The sequence below is a fragment of the Arachis stenosperma genome, chromosome 6 (genome assembly GCF_014773155.1).
Source record: "Arachis stenosperma cultivar V10309 chromosome 6, arast.V10309.gnm1.PFL2, whole genome shotgun sequence".
NCBI lineage: Eukaryota > Viridiplantae > Streptophyta > Magnoliopsida > Fabales > Fabaceae > Arachis > Arachis stenosperma.
The window spans coordinates 10641961-10660767 of record NC_080382.1 but is presented as its reverse complement, the minus strand read 5'-3'; the positions used below and the strand labels follow the sequence as shown (position 1 = coordinate 10660767).

Genomic DNA, 18807 nt, shown 5'->3' with positions numbered 1-18807 from the left:
ATGGGGTTAATTTGTAATTAAAATTAGTTCAAGGACTATGTAGCAATTATTAAAAAAACTCTGAAAACATGTTTTCTAATGGGACCATTAAGTGGTCCAAAGGTTCTTGAACCACCGAATCCTTAGCCATGTTAGTTTATATTTTTGGCCCCGGATTTCTTACTCCTAATTTTGTATAGGAGTATGATTCGCCATCAGTAAAATATTTACAAAATGAACTCCGTTTTTTATTTTTGAAAGAATTAATAATTAAACATTTGCCCTCTGCATTTTTTTGTTTTACACATTCCTCCTGTTTCTTTTAATCTGAGTTTCAAAGAGGAGACTCCAAAGCTCTGCTAGGGCTTTTGCCCCTCTGCGACCATCAACGTCGCTCGTTTCTTGGTCCTGCCCCTCCGCGGTAGCTCGCTCTCTGATCCTCTCCCTGCGCCGTGGTCGTTCTCTGATCTCTCCATCCGCGGGATTGCTCGTTCTCCCCTGTATGGTGCTTGTTCTCTGATTGTCGACGCCGCAACACGCTGCCGCCGCCGCCGGTACACTCGGGTCCACCACTTCATTGTTTTCTGTCGCCTCTCTGCTCCTCTTCTTCACCAGCGACTCTGATCTCTGTCCTTCTTCCTCCACCTCTGCCTCTGCGACCTACTCCTTTAAGGTTCCATTTTGTTTTTATTTTGATTGTACTTTATTTTATTTTCTTTTCTATAAAAAATTTATGTGAATTTGAATGTTCTTCGTTTGCCAGAGTATTGAATGTTGTTTTTATTTCAAAAGAATTTGATAATAAACCAGTGAAAAGTTTCAAAATGGATTAGGAGTCCTTGATTATGCTTGAATGATTGAATTTGATTGTTGTGACTTGGTTGGTAGTAACTCTTTTGATTTCTAATTGAATAAGGTTCCTACTTTTTTCTTGTTTGAAGTTTAACCTCTATTGTGGAAGTAGGCCAATGATTGTGGAAAACTAAAATACAATACATGGTGTCTTGCATGAGGGAACTCATTGAATTAGGAGTAAATTTCAGAGATTGTATCATTAGGAAGTCAATAATGTTTCCAATTATGCTGATTTACTGGGTAAAATAAAATAAAATAAAATAAGGATGACTAAGAGAAGAGATTTGATTGATATTACCTCATAATATATTTTGTAAAACTTGTTAGTTTAAACTTCAGAAATATTTTGATTTAATTGCTAGGTTATTGTTAATTGGAATCAATTTGTTGAAGAACAAATCAATCAAAGAGGGTAAACAAAAAACCTTTCATACTAAATTGATGGAGCCCTCTGCCACTTTTATCAAGTCCAACTGCCCGTTGACCTCTCTTTTTGTTATTGCTACTGTGTGATATAATCAATTAAAGGAACAAAGAATTTCGATTAGTAGCAAAATCAAAGGCAGATAATTGCCACTTATATGTAATAGTACACTGCCAAATTCATACTTATTTCAATTTCCTTTTTTGATATACTCAGTAAAAGGAAGCCTTTAGTATAAAATATATGCAGATCAATTAAACAAAAAATAACCAACAATTCTCCCATAAAAGCAAAAATACAATAAACATAAAATCAACAGGTCAAAGTTAAATTGCACTCTCAATCTTATGAACAATAAATTTTTTTTTTTTGCTAATTTGTCGCTGTAACACATTTTTGTCTTGTCCCACACTTTTGTATGAGAGCATGTAAATATAAAAAGCACTGAGTAATGATACATCTTCCTAACATGTACTCCTAATGGTCCTTCTAATATTAAATTAAAAAAAAAGTATTAAGTGAAAAAGTAAAGGTATTCAATGCCTTGTAAATATATATATTAAAAAAAGCATTCAAGATTTTCTAAATCTATTAGTTAGGGGAATTATTAGTAAGAGTATTAGGGAGATTAATCATTTTTCTATAGAATTTCCTATGACTAATTGCTATTACTGTTGAGGACTTAAAATTGCATAATTGTATATCTCATTCAGGAGATCTTTTTATCAACATTATTAAACAATATGATATCATATTTAATGGCTTATAAAACTTGCTGTTCTGCATCCATGTTTTAAAATGATTTTGTTGTAATTTATTTTTGTTGTAGTTAGACTGGCTAAGCTAGCTAGCTGTTGATAAGGTCATGACTGCACCATGCGAGACATCAATTTTATATCCAAAGCATGGTGGAAATCTGCACTGTTTCACAGCAATAACACATTGTGCTGTGCTAGACATTCTTTCACCTTCTTATAGAGAAGATGAAGGAAGGAAGTGTACTTACTATCATGATTATCCATATTCAACATTCTGTAAGTAACTCTTTGAACTATCACTTATATTCCATGCACCATAGGATATGCATTGGTACTCGGTAGTAGGAATGATCTTAGAAGTTCTATAAACTCAATTTGCTCCCTTTCTTGAGTTTTGAAGCCTCTGATTGAGGATGTATAAGTTTAGTTATATTCTTAGTTTTTCCCCTTAGAAAGTTATCATCCTTTTCAAAACTTGCAAATCACTTATAAATAGATTTTTAATTTTTTTTTCCCTTTGAAGCTGCTCTATCTCATATCATTTCATATAAATACCAACTCAAATAGATTTTCCAGGGGCATCAAGAAATAGATAATTGCTATAGTGGAGGATCTACTTTCTATCTGGATTCAACCATTAAAATGTGCATTAGCCAGCTTCTGTAGCAGTTGCAACTTGGTAAGCATGTAAGTACTTTTGTAAAATTTTGCATTATGGTATTATTATTTTGTGTCAATATTTTCTCAAGCTAAATTTGTCCCTTTCGGTTCTGCTTTTGAAGCTAAAAAGGAATAATACATCATTGTGTATTTATCAAGCAGGTTATGATCATTTTCCTTTGTGTGAGGCCCAAGCAAACACTTTTTGCAGAGTCCCTCTACATCACAATTAGTGTATTAACCTGAACGAATGAATGATCGGATGGTTAAATTCTTTTCTGGTTTACCTGTAGTTCTTCACTCATAGTCCTTCAACTTTGAGGTGTGATTGCAATCCGAGCTCTCTAGCCAAAAAGTTCGTAAGCAACGGCCGTCTATTGTATCATTGATTCACCAATTAGTTTATGCGTTTATGTTCTTGTACAAGAATTCTGCATGTATGCTTAGTAGTGCTTGTAAGTTTTGACTTTTGAGACTTGTTTGTAGCTTTGATTTGGAAAATGGTGAAAATTTTTACCTTGCCGTGGATTTTTTTTATCTCTCACATTGGGTGGTTTAGTGCTCATAACAACTACACTCACAAAATGACAAGAATTTAATTTATGATGGGGCCATAAGTTATGATGGGACCAGAATGAGACAACGATAATTTGATACTACAGTTTGAGCAACTTGAAAATATTATTACTTTTTATAAAACACTTGAGCTACTTTTTGTCTTATAAATCAGAAGGACGACATCAAAATTTTGATTTTTAGTAATAATGAATGAGTATACAATGAATCCCAAATTGTGGTGGGAGGAAAAATTATGCAGCAAAAATACACTCATTGCATATTGTTCAGATTGAGGTAGAAATTAATATAGGCAAACTACTAAAACCAAAAATAATAAATACATAGCTACATTTACCATTTAACAACTATCATCTCAACCTAGTGGGATGGACAAGATTTTTACTGCTATTATCATCTTCACTTCAATCAGTGATCTCTTTACCTATTCGCTTTCTATCTCTGTTAGAGTCCTTTTGCTCATGATGATAATTGCCATGGGATCGCAACGATTCCCCTCCAGTCCTCCGTTCCTACAAGAAAGAATGATAAAATAGTGATAAATGAGAATCAGATTATAGCAATGCTGAATCATCTTGCTTTTGCTCTCCAGTTATGTATAATACAGAGTTCAAGAAAGGGAAAGAACATACATCACTGAATAGGATCTCGTCGGCCTCAAGCATGTGGATTATTTGTCCGATTTTAGGTCTCTTTGTGGCATCTGGATCAACACATTTAAGAGCAACCAACAGAGCAAAGCTTAAGAACCTTTGAAGATGGCTTTTCAGGAAGGTTCGGATCAATGAGTTCCTCTGATTTCTATTGCCAACCATAGCTTTCAACCATTCAATTAAATTAACCTGCAAATATACCAAATTCTAGTTAGAAAAATAGAAAAAGAGAGAAAATAATCAGCATAGAACAGTGTAAGAAGATTAAAACCAAAACTGTATACTATTATTGGTTATAGCCTCTAATCTCTCCTTGGGATTTACTATAATCAACGGGACTTCTTCCGGTAATTATTTCCATAATAAGTATCCCAAGGCTATAAACATCACTCTTCTCAGTCAGCATTCCAATGCATGCCTACTCCAGTGCAACATAACTACAGAATAAGAAAAGAGAACATGAACTTTGAAGCCTGAAATATTTGAGTATAGAAAGTCAAACTAACTGATAAGGAAAAATGTTTGGTTAACTCATACTAACCCAAATGTCCCCATCATACAAGACATCATGTATTGTATTTTAGATCTTCACAATCATTGCCCTACTTCCACAAAAAAGTAGGAGCCTTATTCAATTAGAAATCAAAAGAGTTACTACCAACCAAATCACAACAATCAAATTCAATCATTAAAGTATAATCAAGGACTCCTAATCCATTTTGAAACTTTTTACTAGTTTCTTATCAAATTCTTTTGAAATCAAAACAACATTCAATACTCTGGCAAACGAAGAACATTCAAATTCACATAAAATTTTTTCATAGAAAAGAAAATAAAGTACAATAAAAATAAAAACAAAATGGAACCTTAAAGGAGTAGATCGCAGAGGGAGAGGTGGAGGGAGAAGGACAGAGATCAGAGACGCTGGCGAAGAAGAGGAACAGAGAGGCGACAGAAAATAATGAAGTGGTGGACCCGAGTGTAGCGGCGGCGGCGGCAGCTTGTTGCGGCGTCGACGATCAGAGAACAAGCACGATACAGGGGAGAACGAGCAATCCCGCGAATGGAGAGATCAGAGAACGACCACGGCGCAGGGAGAGGATCAAAGAGCGAGCTACCGCGGAGGGGCAGGACCAAGGAACGAGCGACGTTGATGGTAGCAGAGGGGCAAAAGCCCTAGCAGAGCTTTGGAGTCTCCTCTTTGAAACTCAGATGAAAAGAAACAGGAGGAATGTGTAAAACAAAAAAACGCAGAGGGTAAATGTTTAATTATTAATTCTTTCAAAAATAAAAAACGGGGTTCATTTTGTAAATATTTTATTGATGGTGAATCATACTCCTGTATAAAGTTAGGAGTAAGAAATCCGTGTCCTATATTTTTACTTGTTATAATATTTAGTTTGTTTATGTTAGTTTATATTTTTACTTGTTGTGATATTTAATTTAATTTAATATATTTTTAGTTTTGTTAAAGGATTAGATTTTATATTTATATTTATGAATTTATGATTAGATTTTTTTTTGATCCAATATGAAATCAACAAATACTACTTATCAAACTATTGTAACATTTGTGACAAAGTATAAAATGCACAAATAAAATTAAATAAGTCATTTTTTAATGAGATAAAGTGAATCTTTTATCCAATTTTATCTTATTTTTATTTTGATTTACTTCATTCTTTTAATTTTGGTATTATATATCTTTGACCTAAGATTAGTCTGATCTTATTCCCAAGATGAGATTTGGTTATTGAAAAGAAAACAGAAAATAATGTGGCCATATTATTGTTTGTGATTTTTTTTTAAAAATTATTTATAAATTATGTAAATCAGATTAAAAAATGTACAGTATTTACTATTACATAATTAACTTTTACTAACATTATTTAAAAAATATTACCAAATCATATTAAAATATTAGCTATTTTATTAGTAACATTTTAACAAATATTAACTATACTCTATGTAACTAAAAAGTTTTACTAATATTTTTCTAAAGATTTAATAACATTTAGTAAAAATGTTACAATAGATCTTCTATAGTAATATTATAAAAAAATTACAATAAACCTTTTTTAGTAACACTTAATGAAATATTACAATAGATATATTTTGTAACACTTAGAAAAATGTTACCATAGATATTTTTTGTAACACTTAAAATATGTTACCATAAATATTTTTTGTAATACTTCAAAAAATATTACCATAGATATTTTTTGTAACACTTAAAAAATGTTACAAAAAATCTTTAGTAACATTTTTTTTAGTTATATTATACTATTTTTTTTATTTTATATTATACATAATATAAATATACTAAAATCAATTACTACAACATAAAATATTTCATTAAATTCACAAATCACAAAATGAAATTTTTATAGCCTCTTTCATAAATCAATAATCATTGTACAAGTTTGCTTTGTGATGCAAATAAAATGAATAAAGAAAAAAAAATACTTATAGCACTTAAACTCTATGAATATTTCATATAAAAAAGAAAAAAAAAGTGATACATAGTATACATAAAAAACTTGGTCCTTATACTAATTCTAGAAAAATGTATTTATCTAACTAGCTCATCGCTGCGACAACTTGTTACCATTCCCTTAAACCAGTCAACCAAGTTCATCTTATGCACATCAAACAAAAAAGCAATAAGAACTCATATAGTGGGCAAAAATAAAACCTGAAGAAAAATAATCATGGAATTACCTCAGCAGGTGGTCTGGAATCCCAGGTAAAGTTTTCATCTTCAATTTCTACAGCATTGTTGTCACCAACTGAACTTTGCTTAACACTCCTTGCAATTTTATTACTGCCTAACTCTTCAGCAAGCAAAAAGGTATTGAGCCGATCGAAATATACCACAACTTGGATAAGAATAGAGAGAGCCTCAGGGATCATCCTAACTAGTTCTGACATGATCCTCAATGTTGCAAGAACTGTGAAAATTGTCCCTGCATCCAATGGAGCACTATGGAACAGAACACATCCCAGGAAGACAACAACATAAACAATTGTCCTATATACAGATTCAAGTAGCCTATTTACAATTTTAAAATTGGAAATTGTTCGAAATCCTATCAATGCTCACTTTTTGGACAACGATAACACCAAAACCCACAAGATGCCAATATATATACCCAAACCTAAAATTCTCCAATGTCAAAAGCTGTGTGATTTCTTTGAACAATTCTTCATTAAAAGTAGCAAACACTTTCAAATCCTTTACTAAGATTTTTACCGCCTTGGACCGGTCATGCCTACCAAAAAGCAATCAACAACAATCTTATGAATTTGGGAAACAAATTTTGGAAAAACAAACTCCTATGTTCTACATGCTTTTTGACGTAAAAGTCTCTGAATTTCAAACTTTAAATTTGCAAGTTATTTTTGTGGATTGCAATATTATGGGTGCAATAATTATTGTGAGGTGCCTATATTGTTGTCAACATGATCTCTGCAAAATTAAAATAAACAATAAAAAAAATTAACTCACAATATTCACATGCACTTGCACTCTATAATCTTTAGTAGCGTGTGATTAAAAATTTTGCAGCATTTTAATGTGATTTTATGTTTTGGAATGGAAGTTTCCATCAATTCTTTTCTTCTTCTATTTATAGATAAAATTTGAGTGTTCCTTCCCCGTATTTCAACTTAGTGTTAGCTAGTTTTCGATTATGCATCAAAGCATTTATCTTCATCAATTAATTGACTTTTACATGTTAAACTTCAATTCATAAATTTTACTTGAAGAATGCGTTTTTCTCTATTTTTATCGAAATTTAAATACATGTTTTGTTAACACATGACTAAATTAAAACACTAGGTGCCTATACTGCTGCATCAATTATCCAAATGACAGTTAATACTCATGGCTGAAAGATTAACAAACATGAAATTCAATAAGAGAACTTCTTTTAGTAAACATGGTAAGAGAGAATAGAATCACTAACTTATAAATTGTTCTGATTTCAATTACCCAACTTTTTCGTTTCTTATGAAATAAAACTTATCTTGCAACCTCAAATGACTAAGTTATCAAGTAAAAAACAAAATAAAATAATCTTAAAAGATTTATTTTTATAAAAAAGATTAAATAAAATGGAAAAATATTAAAATATTCTCAATTTTAACATGTTAGATCATTTCTATTAACATAACACAATAAAATTCAGATAGTAACTTAGACCCAAAAATATCATTAAAGGCAATCAAGAAAATTTCATATTATCAATTTTGGAGAAGCATAGTCCATAGTGCAACAATTAATTATTACTTCAAACTTAGCACATAATATATAAATAAGATAAGAAGAGTGGCATATATAGTTAGTGATGAGTTGAAAGAAAGAGTAGCAAGAACAAGAACCTTCATAGGAACACTTCTTGAGCATCTTTTCAAGGATCCTAAGTCATGTTGGGTCATCATCAACAACAAGGACTCTTAGACCTGCTGGAAAAGCATCACGTCTTGGTGAAGAGAAGCAACAATTACTTAATTACAATAATTAATTAATTAACTCTCTTCATTCAGCATTACTCAATTAACGCCTCAAATTGCCAATAGTATTACAAATAATTAATGACTTGGTGAACACAAATAACTCCATGTATAGGCCGAAATTGATACCCTTCAAACATTGTGGAATTCATAAATAATGATACCATCATAACATTTTCGTGTAATTCCACCCAAAGAACTAGCTCAAGGGAAAGAATTGCCCCAGTGATGATACCCTTCAAGCATTGTGGAATTCATAAAGCTAAGAGCACTAGAGCAGATAATGCTAAAATCTCATAGGCTTAACCTAACCTCAGATTTAGCATAAGAACAATGAGGGTGGTATTATATTATTTTCTGTACTAGTACCATCTCCATTTTATTTGATTTCTCACTTTTAAGACATATGCCGAAGAGTAAAGAAATTCAAAATCAAGGTTCATTTATAAAGATTTTTTACTAAAATACTCTCATATAATTTTTAACATCTAATTAGTTCATCCTATTAAGCTCATATTCCTTAATCAATAATGTGCTTAAAATTATATGATGCTCAAAATTAGAAAACTAATAATAACTTTTTCTTTAATATAGGAGAATCACAGATAAAAAAATAAATGGCAGGACATTGATTCTTAGAAGCATTACAAAATCATAGTTGGATTATTTACTTAAACAAGTTGATTGAGGAGGTTACTTAATCAAAAGAACAGAGCATCCATGCGCGCAGGCGCAGACATTCTCATCATAGCATCCTCTGCTTAACCTTTGAAAGCCATTAAGCACCGAAAGATTTGACACATCTTGACAAATACAAACTTGACACTATGGATGCGCTTGTTTTAACTTTCTCCGACAAAACTTTTCACATATTTGTATAAATTTAGAAAATAATCATAATGTAAAAAAAAATAAAAATCTGTTTTTGAGCTTTTTCCTTCTTTTTGGATTTTGGTAAAAGCTAAACAGGTAGCTTCTAATTAAAATCAGTTTTCAACTTTCTTACAAATTTATAAAAAAAATCAAGTTGTAAACTAAAATCACTATTTTGAAAATCAGAAACAAACACACCCCTATATCAGTGGCCAATTATCATAAGTGAAAATAGATGTCATCTCAGCATCTTTATGTGAATTTCACACAGACAAGATTTGATACAAAAACTGCAGTAGTAGGAATTATAACCAAAGGGACCAATACCCATTATTAGTAGTATAGATATTTAACATTTCACACAGACACACACATATGGTGTAGCATATTTCATGGTTTTATAATACCAGAATAATATCTTTTTAAGCTTGTGTTAACCATAAGAACCAAAACAAAGGAGGCAACAACTAGACATGACTACTAGAAATTTCTAACTATTCCAGTGGAGAAAAAAAAATTGAAATTTACCCACCTCTCCATTCCATGACATGGGAGACCACCATTGATATGTTCAAATGTCAGTATCTTTCCCACAGCCAGATACTCTAGCACCTGCAAAATGAAGTTGACCAAGCATGTACATACATTCTCTTAACACTAACTTCATATATAGAAATGATAGAACAGAGAAAGGAGGACAGGAAATAAAAGCTTAGGATCACAACCATCAATTAAGGTCTAAGAAATGAAAAATATTGGGAAATCACCAATTAAAACCTCACTAGCTTGCATTATATGACATAATATCTCATAAGAACATGGATAATTAATTATAATGCAAGCAGAATATCAAGAATTTAAGGGATAGCCCTAGTAAGTAATTTGAATTCTCGTTCAAAATTGGTGAGTAACTATTACATGCTCACTTCATAACCAAATGATAATCACAGCAGTGTACCTATATTCACTGAGACAAATTCACAAACATGTTCTACTCGTGGTTCACCATATCTCAAACAAACTATCCCAAATTTGAAGATCAATCCTTATTCCTTTCTTCCTCACTACTTTCTTCCTGTCACATTAGATACCAACCCCTTAAACAACTTAATTAAAACCTAAATTCAAAACCTAACTACTAAATAACCAATTCAAAACCTAAATCAATTTATAAGAAGTGCAGGAAATTCTAAGAAAGAAAAAACAAATTGAACAAAGAGAGAAATTGAACAGAGTTTCAAAAACACAGTTTCAAAAACAAATTCTAAGAAAGAAAAAACAAAGAGAGAAACAAGTGCAGGAAATTGAACATAAACTCTAAGGATCGAAAGAAATTCGCTCTCGATGTGAAGAAAATGGACTGCAAAGGAGATGCGTTGAAACTTGAAACTTGATTTGGTAACGTTTGTATGTGATGTTTATTTTTCTTCATTTAAAAAATTACATTCTCTAACATTTATTTTACAAATGTTGTTAAAAGCATAATTTTATTAGTATAACTAATATTTTATAAATTCTAGTAGTATGCAAAGGTGGAAGGAGAAGTAGACGAAAAAGGAAAGAATCTCGCTAGGGATTATGTCTTGCTAGCAATTATACATATTAGTAAATAATAGTTTCTTTGATATATGATTTGCTTTTTAGGGAGTTAATTTACCTTATGCACTAGAATTTCGAAAAGCTTTGTCAAGGCTACCTGACATGGAGCGATTGCTGGCCCGCATCTTCTCCACTAGGTAAAAGATATCTATGCAACTGTGTGATATTTAATTATTTATACATGCCTCACTGATCATATTCTTAAGTACTCACTTTTCTTTTTCATGAATGTAGTGAAGCTAATGGAAGGAATGCTAATAAAGTGGTTCTGTATGAGGATGCAGCAAAGAAACAACTACAAGAGTTTATTTCTGCTCTTCGTGGTTGTGAACTAATGTCGCAAGCATGCTCTTCTCTTGGCGTTATTCTGAATGATGTCAAATCTAGACTACTCCATCATCTGTTAACACCTGGTATGGTTATCTCAATGAAATATGCTATAAAATTACTCTGGGCTACTGTTTGAGGTATTGTATGTTGTCAACTGTAGGAAAAGATCTTCCTGATGTCTGCTTGGCTTGAACCATTTCAAGGATGCCTTTGATTGGGTGGAAGCCAATAATTCAGGCCGTGTAATACCTCATGAAGGAGTTGACCCTGAGTATGACTCAGCCTGTAAGGCAGTTAAAGAAATTGAGTCCAGTTTATCAAAACATCTTAATGAACAAAGGAAATTGCTTGGAGACACATCTGTAAGACCAAGACCTCAGATGGAAACAATGAGTTTAGTCCTTTTATTGTGCATAAAATCAAATTTGAATGCTCCTATTTGTGTTACAGATCACTTATGTCACTGTTGGAAAGGACACATACCTTTTAGAAGTCCCAGAAAATTTGCGTGGGAAAGTTCCTCGGGACTATGAGCTGCGTTCATAAGGTCAATGTTTTGACAATTTAATGCGAACAAAATTGGAAACTGTTTGGTACTATTTGTTTGATTCTCATGTCTATGAATATAACAGTCTGCGGTATTAATTTGTTGGATTCTAGTTCTAAGTATCCTTGCCTTAGTTTAGCCCATTTATTATGCTGGCGGGTCTTGGTATTTTATATCAGTTAACAGAAGTGAATTATTAGAAGTCCTACATTACTTAGGGATATGGCAAGATAGCTTTTATTATTGCTCGACAATATTCACCCTTTGCTTCTGGGTTGAAATATGTCCTTCTAACATGAATTAATCATTCTTTTGATTTCTTCATTTGGTCCATGCAGGGCTTCTTTAGGTACTGGACTCCTGCTATTAAAAAGTTCCTGGGAGAACTCTCCCAAGCTGAATCTGAAAAGGAGTCCTTATTGAAAAGTACATTGCAGAGATTAATTGGACGCTTTGGTGAAAATCATACTAAGTGGAGGCAATTGGTGTCTACTACAGCTGGTACTTATTGCTCTTCTGAACCCTGCTTAAGCCTCATTAGTGACAAGGTTGTCATTTTATTGTATTACGACCAGAAATATGAATTGAAACTGTAAAATTAGTATTTTTAAAATAATGACTTTCCTATTGCCCATGGAGGGGGAATGTACAAACATAAACCTGGTACCATTTGATCAATACAAGATTACAAGAAGATTAAATGAAAATGTGAAAGATGCATGTCTTGTACATGTTCGGCTGTCAAATTTTGTATTGTGCCTATTGTTTGCTCACTATATTTCTTCTGCTGAAATGATTCTCTTTGTTTTAGCCTTTCTTATCTTGGTTCAATACACTCCTTTCCTTTAGGATATTTTTTCCAAGATAAATTTTTCATGCATTTAAATAGAAAATCAAAAGCATTTCTTTGTTTATGGCTTAAACTGGATGCCACCAACATATTGCAGAGCTGGATGTTTTGATCAGTTTAGCTATTGCTCATGATTACTATGAAGGGCCAACATGCAGACCAAGTTTTTTAAGCATGCTATCTACCAAAGACAGTCCTTACCTCTCTGCTAAAAGTTTGGGACACCCAGTCCTTAGGAGTGATTCCTTAGGAAAGGGGGCCTTTGTACCCAATGACATATCAATTGGTGGTCAACACGATGCCAACTTTATTCTTCTAACTGGTCCTAACATGGGTGGAAAGTCAACTCTCCTTCACCAAGTTTGCTTGGCGGTGGTTTTGACCCAGGTGAAGCTTTTTCAGTCATGTTGCTTCTTTTGATCTCTTCTTTATATATATATATTGGGAGGGAGAAGTGTTGGAGTTTTTTTTTTTTTGGAAACTGCTGAGGTGCAAAAGAGTGTGGCAGAGCATTTGATAATTTAATAACATGTTTTCTTCTGCTTTGTTCGCATGGGTGCCAAAGATAATATCATGGCTGGCCAGATACATTTTTAACTGAGCTTTCAGAAACTGCAACAATGCTGGTGAGACCCCTCTGGCATCAACTTTAATAACGTGAAATAAGGGTTAAGTAGGCACGATAATAAGACGGACTTAGGACAAGCTTTATGAACCCTTTTATTTGGCTTGTTACATATTTTAGATCTATTACGTATATGAATTTGATCTGATTAAAGTATTCATACTCTAAATGTGTTTGATGATGAATACAGTCTTCAGCCACTCGTAATTCATTGGTGGCTCTTGATGAGCTTGGGCGTGGGACCTCAACTTCTGATGGGCAAGCCATTGCGCAAGTCTTTTGTGGGACTGGAATACTTCTATACCCTATGATGTCTTTATTAATATTTGATATTTGATTTCTTACCTATGCAGGGAATCTGTTCTAGAACATTTTGTGCGGAAGGTTCAGTGTCGTGGATTGTTTTCTACACATTATCATCGATTAGCTATTGATTATTACAAAGATCCCAAGGTATTCCATGTGTGTTTCATACACGATAATTAAACCCATCCTCCGATGCTCAGAAGAGATATTTGAGCTCATTTGTGTTAGTTCATGTGTACCCATGGGTTCACAAGTAGCCTTTTAAGATATGCAATTGAAGTCTTACATTATATGTTATGGAATTTCCAGTTTTCTATTCTGTTTAGTAGTTCTTAGTTTGTCTTTCATATATTGTTGTAAAGGTCTCCCTCTGCCATATGGCATGCCAAGTTGGTAGTGGAACAATTGGCGTGGATGAAGTCACCTTTCTTTATAGGCTGACCCCTGGTGCATGTCCCAAGAGCTATGGTGTTAATGTTGCACGGTTGGCAGGTATTATTCTTTTCTACTTCGAAAATTCTCTTTGATTTCTTTTTAATGTTCTTAGCCAGTTCTTATTATAACAAAGTACATGAAATTTATTGCAGGGCTTCCAACTTCCGTGCTTCAGAAGGCTGCTGCTAAGTCCAAAGAATTTGAGGCCTCTTATGGTAAATCTAGAAATGCGTCTCTTGAAACAAACTCTTCAAATCAGGAATGGGTTGATGAGATGATAGTTGTAATGAAAATGTTGAACAAGGCTGCTGCAAATTTGAGTTATCAGGAAGGTGGTTGTGACAGCTCCCTCCATGAACTTAAGAGTAGAGCAAGAGAACTTATGCAGCGATGTTAATTGCTGTAGAGAATCTAGATATGTTTGCCATGATTCATTTTTTTGAAAAAACAAGGTTTTGGTGGCCAGATTCTGTAGTAATCAATCCAGATGGGATAAGGGCCATCTTGCAACCAACATACTACTTTTGTTGATGGCGTGCTTGTAAATAGTTGTAGCGATAGTGATTGGTTACAACTATTAGTGTCAAGTGAACCCAAAATCTTAGGGCTGGCCCTAAACCCTCCAAAATAATCCTAGCCCACAGCCCTAACATTACAAAATCATATTTTTGTAAGCCCTAGCCCTAATTAAGCCCTTTCAACAAAAATTAAAACAGGGCTGGCCCTACAAGCCCTAAAAGCCCCCAATCATGGGAAGTCCAACTTTAATTTTGCCTATTCTTCATTCCTAATACAAATTGTTCAAAGAATTACCTCTACAATCTACATTACTCCGTGCTATACTAATTACTTTCCTTCAGTTTTTTTTTTATTTCTTTTAATATTGCTAAATGATAATATTGGATGAAAACATATCCTAATGCTAAATGTTTGTCGCCTATATATTGAATTCAATGAAAAAATGAATCACCAATTTTCCTTTTGTGCAAACTGCTACAATGATCATTTCTATGAATAGCAAGCAGCCAAGGAATCATTTCACTGGATTTATGCAAAACGATAAACCTTATGTCTATCAATGAAGATCGAGTATTAGAGAAAAGCTAACTAATAATAATATAAAATTTTAGGGTATGGCTTCTTTTTTTTTTTGGCGTTTGCTTCTTTTCCAACACGTGGAAATCGACTAATAATATTAAAAATATAATATAAAATGTGCTCTACATTATTATTACAGTTTTCATTCTTTTAAATCATGGATCTATATATTTAGAACGAGGATTATAAGTTTGATAAAAATAATCAAAGAAAGATTTGCCAGCTATTATAGTTTATGTTGTACAGATTCCATTCTTTTAATATTATTAGTGCACATTATTAACATTTATTTTTTAATTTTTTATTTTTTACACATAAAAATGATAAAGTGATAAAATAAACTAAATAATTTTTAATAAGTTTTATATGTGTTGTTGAGATAAAAAATTAAGTAACCCATGAATTAGCCCTAGAATTTTTGGCCTATAAAAACTTTTGGCCCTGAGAGCTTTTTAAATATTAGACCCTATTAATTATAGGGCTTTTTATTTTTCTGGCCCTATAAAGTAGGGCTAAAGCCCTATAGGGCCAACCATGTTGACACTTCTAGTTACAACTAACAAATTGAAGCCTGACCCGTTGTACATGTTTAGGGGTTCTCCTAATAGACTTGATTTTAAAGTTAATACAACAGGCGAATTCGGTTGGGCTTTTTCTTCCCCCTATTAGGTATTGTTAGGTCGGTGGGTGATACAAACTACAAGGTATGAATGCTGCATGTGTAAATGGGAAAATTCATTTCAATTCGAATTGCTCTTTCTATGAACTTATGTTCAATGTTTCAACCAAAAAATAAAAAAAATTGACGAGAAGCATCTTCATAATGCTCCTGATTAATATTGCATAAATAATGTTTATATACTTGTTGCATATGCATGAAGCCGGCTTGATTCGCTTTCGTCACTTGTATCAGACAGTGATATTGCATTTTCATAATCCCCGTAGTGTCGCTGAACACTGTTGTGAATGGCTCCGATCGTTCTAATAATTACGTACATGGGTAAAATTATTCCGCTAGCCTTTAGTATGATAACCTACATCAAAGACAAGTTCCATTCAGTTGAGCTTTCCATAGCCAAACGCATAAATATCATATATGAGGAACATTGGGTATCAAATGTGATGGACTTACTGTTACAAGTGTAAATGGATAATCCTCCGTTCCACTCGAAAGCACTGCGAATATATGTCTTACAAGCAACACAAATGTAAACTGCAAAGTTATTACATGAAGATACTTTAAATTAAACAAACTCAAGGAAATGGCATCGAGGGTCCACAAATCCTACGTCTTGAAGTGAAAATGTGAACATAAACTATTATTATTCAAGCCTTTCTAAATGGAAGCGGCTAATCTAGTTGGCAATATTGAAAGAATCAATGTGAGTCATTTTCTCGTTAACACTATGTTTGGTTTGATAGAAAATGAGTGGAAAGAAAATGAGTGAAAAGAAAATGGGTGAAAAATGGTATTTTTCTTTGTTTGGTTATGAAAGAAAATAGGAAGGAAAAAAAATTTTAGTATGGGTCCCACTAAAAAAATTTTCTTTCCATCACAAGCAAGAAAATTAGAAGAAAAGTGTTATATTTTTGTATTTCCAATATTACCCTTAGTTATATTATTATTAACAAATATTAATATAAATTTAGTTTTACTATATTATTATAATAGAAATTTATATTTAAATATTATATATATTAGATAAATAATTTAAATTAAATATATAAAATTGTAATATTTTATAATATTTATAAAATATAATAAAATATGAATAAATAAAAATATTTATACTTTATTTATAATAAGGGTATTAACGTAATTTTATACTATTATGATTTTCTTTTTTTTCACTTTTCTTTCCATCCAAACAAAAGAAAATTTTCCCTCTATTTTCTTTCCATCTATTTTCTATTCATCCAAACAACACACAAATAACTCAACTTTTCTTTCCATTTTCTTTCTTCTCATTTTCTTTTCTCTTATTTTCTTTTCTTCCATTTTTTTTCCAACATCCAAACAAACCCTAAATTTTCAAAAAGGCCAAAAGAGAAAAAAAAACAAAAAGTAAAACTTTGTCCTTCGAAAGGACGGTGGTCTGGCGCATCACCAATCCTCAGCACCACCACTCACTCAATAGGACAAACATGCTAAATGTTGTATATTTTTTTTAGAAAAAAGCCAATACTATTGTGATTGGCATGTGATGATTATATATTTATGTATAATTCATGGATTACTTAGTCTGTATAGTTCAATATACACGTTTTCTTTATTTATGTTTCGCTTTATAAAAATAATTCTTTATAAATAAAGCAAAGTAGAAATAAGTCTATAACTCATAATGTGACAAAACAGTTGACCATGTTAAGATAAATATTCAAATAAGCAAATGCAATCCAATAATATTCCAATTCTAGTTTGAATATAGCGATGAAGCATTATTATTACCACTTTGGTTATCTTTTCTGTAGTTTATGTTTCTATTTTTATTTATATGATTGTGAAAGAAACAAAATGGTTTCTCTTTATTTAATTACTGCCAGTGGCCCCAGATTCTTTGGCTTCTATTTGGGTTTTGATGCTTATACATTAAACATGCTACATTAGACTTGAATAGTTTTCTGATTAAACATTGTCCTTCACGTACGTATTACAAAGCATGCATGCTGCACATTACTATCTTTTTGCATGCACAAACCACTACCACTACCCTCACACACACACTCATCCTCAGCAGCGTAAAACCACTACCACTACCTTCACACTCACATAGGACACTCCTCAGCAGCATACACCGTACCCCTCCAGCAACATATAGACCAATTACTTTTCCTCTCTTACCTTATAAAATGAACTATCATCTCTTCATTTTTCCATTGCTTCTCATAGTTTACACTCTCCTCTCTTCATTTTCATTCTTTCTCTCCACACAATTTGATTCCATTCCTCTCTTCATGGCTGATAAAAAAAAAGTAAGTTATTACTTTCAAAATTTAGAAGTTTAGAAAGTATAATATTATTTAAAAATTTATAACTTTTTATTAAAAAAATTATTTTTAATATTGATTATAGTGCAAAATATAATTTGAAAAGAGTGATGAGTATATTTTAAAAATTTATAATATTTTATTTTGACAGAAATTAATTTTTGTAAATTTTAAGACAAAATTTAATTTTATTAGAAGAATAATGGAAATACTCTCTTTTTTGGGTCAGATTCATTATTAATATCAATTATTGTAGATTATGGGCTTTTTGGACTTTTTAATTGATTTCCTCTTTATTTTAGAATTGGACCTGATCCAATACTTTTTTGTTTCCACCTTATTTTTTTTACAGGCTGAAAGCCCCACTTCCGCCGCCGGTTCCACTACCGCCGCCGCCATTTCTGCCGCCGAAGCCGTCGCCACTGCCGTCATCGCTGCCATCACCACCGCCGAAGCCACGTCCACCCCCATCACCACCACCCCCAGCCCCGCCGCCGCCGCCATTACCTTCATCGTCATTTACGCTGCTGCCGTCATTTCCGCCGCCGACGTCGTCACCACCGCCGTCATCTCTGCCATTGACGCCGAAGCCACTTCCACCCCCATCACCGCCACCCCCACCTCCCCTGCCACCCCCACCACTTTACAGAATGAATCATCCCCACCACCCAGTCCCACCCCCACCGCCATCACCGCCAACCCCACCGTCTCCACTCCACCACCACTCATCCGCAGT

The 18807-nt window shown here is 32.8% G+C and overlaps 3 protein-coding genes and 1 long non-coding RNA gene across 23 annotated transcripts; 3 read left to right on the top strand and 1 right to left on the bottom strand.

Moving 5' to 3' along the window:
* Positions 1 to 261: 261 nt before the first annotated feature.
* LOC130933465 (uncharacterized) lies at positions 262 to 3275 on the top strand. 3 transcript variants are annotated; one of them, XR_009067736.1, is made up of 4 exons: positions 262 to 652; positions 2092 to 2292; positions 2593 to 2703; positions 2839 to 3275. It is a non-coding gene; the product is annotated as an uncharacterized LOC130933465 (long non-coding RNA). The 3 variants fall into 3 exon arrangements; XR_009067735.1 differs by having other exon boundaries at positions 2088 to 2292; positions 2584 to 2703; XR_009067734.1 differs by having other exon boundaries at positions 263 to 652; positions 2088 to 2292.
* A 63-nt stretch (positions 3276 to 3338) lies between these two features.
* On the bottom strand, positions 3339 to 11041 carry LOC130933460 (probable serine/threonine-protein kinase At1g01540). 17 transcript variants are annotated; one of them, XR_009067728.1, is made up of 7 exons: positions 9826 to 10597; positions 8289 to 8369; positions 6627 to 7177; positions 4447 to 4507; positions 4177 to 4342; positions 3885 to 4094; positions 3339 to 3764 (listed from the first exon to the last, which is right to left on the bottom strand). XR_009067728.1 is itself a non-coding variant. In XM_057863087.1 (7 exons), exons 4-7 carry the CDS (start codon positions 8311 to 8313, stop codon positions 3657 to 3659), a joined length of 588 nt encoding a protein of 195 aa, XP_057719070.1. In that variant the 5' UTR covers positions 8314 to 8369; positions 9826 to 9905; positions 10252 to 10368; positions 10951 to 11041; the 3' UTR covers positions 3339 to 3656. The 17 variants fall into 17 exon arrangements, 9 of the variants coding, with proteins under 9 accessions (XP_057719070.1, XP_057719071.1, XP_057719069.1 ...); XR_009067726.1 differs by having other exon boundaries at positions 4190 to 4342; positions 9826 to 10596; XM_057863087.1 differs by lacking the exons at positions 4177 to 4342; positions 4447 to 4507 and adding an exon at positions 10951 to 11041 and having other exon boundaries at positions 6627 to 6871; positions 9826 to 9905; positions 10252 to 10368.
* Positions 10513 to 13320, top strand: LOC130933463 (DNA mismatch repair protein MSH6-like). Of its 2 annotated transcripts, XM_057863094.1 has the most exons (7): positions 10940 to 11029; positions 11127 to 11305; positions 11383 to 11584; positions 11673 to 11769; positions 12108 to 12270; positions 12717 to 13006; positions 13185 to 13320. In XM_057863094.1, the coding sequence occupies exons 4-7, from the start codon at positions 11752 to 11754 to the stop codon at positions 13218 to 13220; spliced, it is 507 nt and encodes a 168-aa protein (XP_057719077.1). In that variant the 5' UTR covers positions 10940 to 11029; positions 11127 to 11305; positions 11383 to 11584; positions 11673 to 11751; the 3' UTR covers positions 13221 to 13320. The 2 variants fall into 2 exon arrangements, 1 of the variants encoding a protein (XP_057719077.1); XR_009067733.1 differs by lacking the exons at positions 12108 to 12270; positions 12717 to 13006; positions 13185 to 13320 and adding an exon at positions 10513 to 10691 and having other exon boundaries at positions 10938 to 11029; positions 11673 to 11763.
* On the top strand, positions 13161 to 14405 carry LOC130933464 (DNA mismatch repair protein MSH6-like). Its single transcript, XM_057863095.1, has 4 exons — positions 13161 to 13245; positions 13435 to 13697; positions 13913 to 14042; positions 14138 to 14405. Exons 3-4 carry the CDS (start codon positions 13928 to 13930, stop codon positions 14380 to 14382), a joined length of 360 nt encoding a protein of 119 aa, XP_057719078.1. The 5' UTR covers positions 13161 to 13245; positions 13435 to 13697; positions 13913 to 13927; the 3' UTR covers positions 14383 to 14405.
* The last annotated feature ends 4402 nt before the right edge of the window (positions 14406 to 18807 follow it).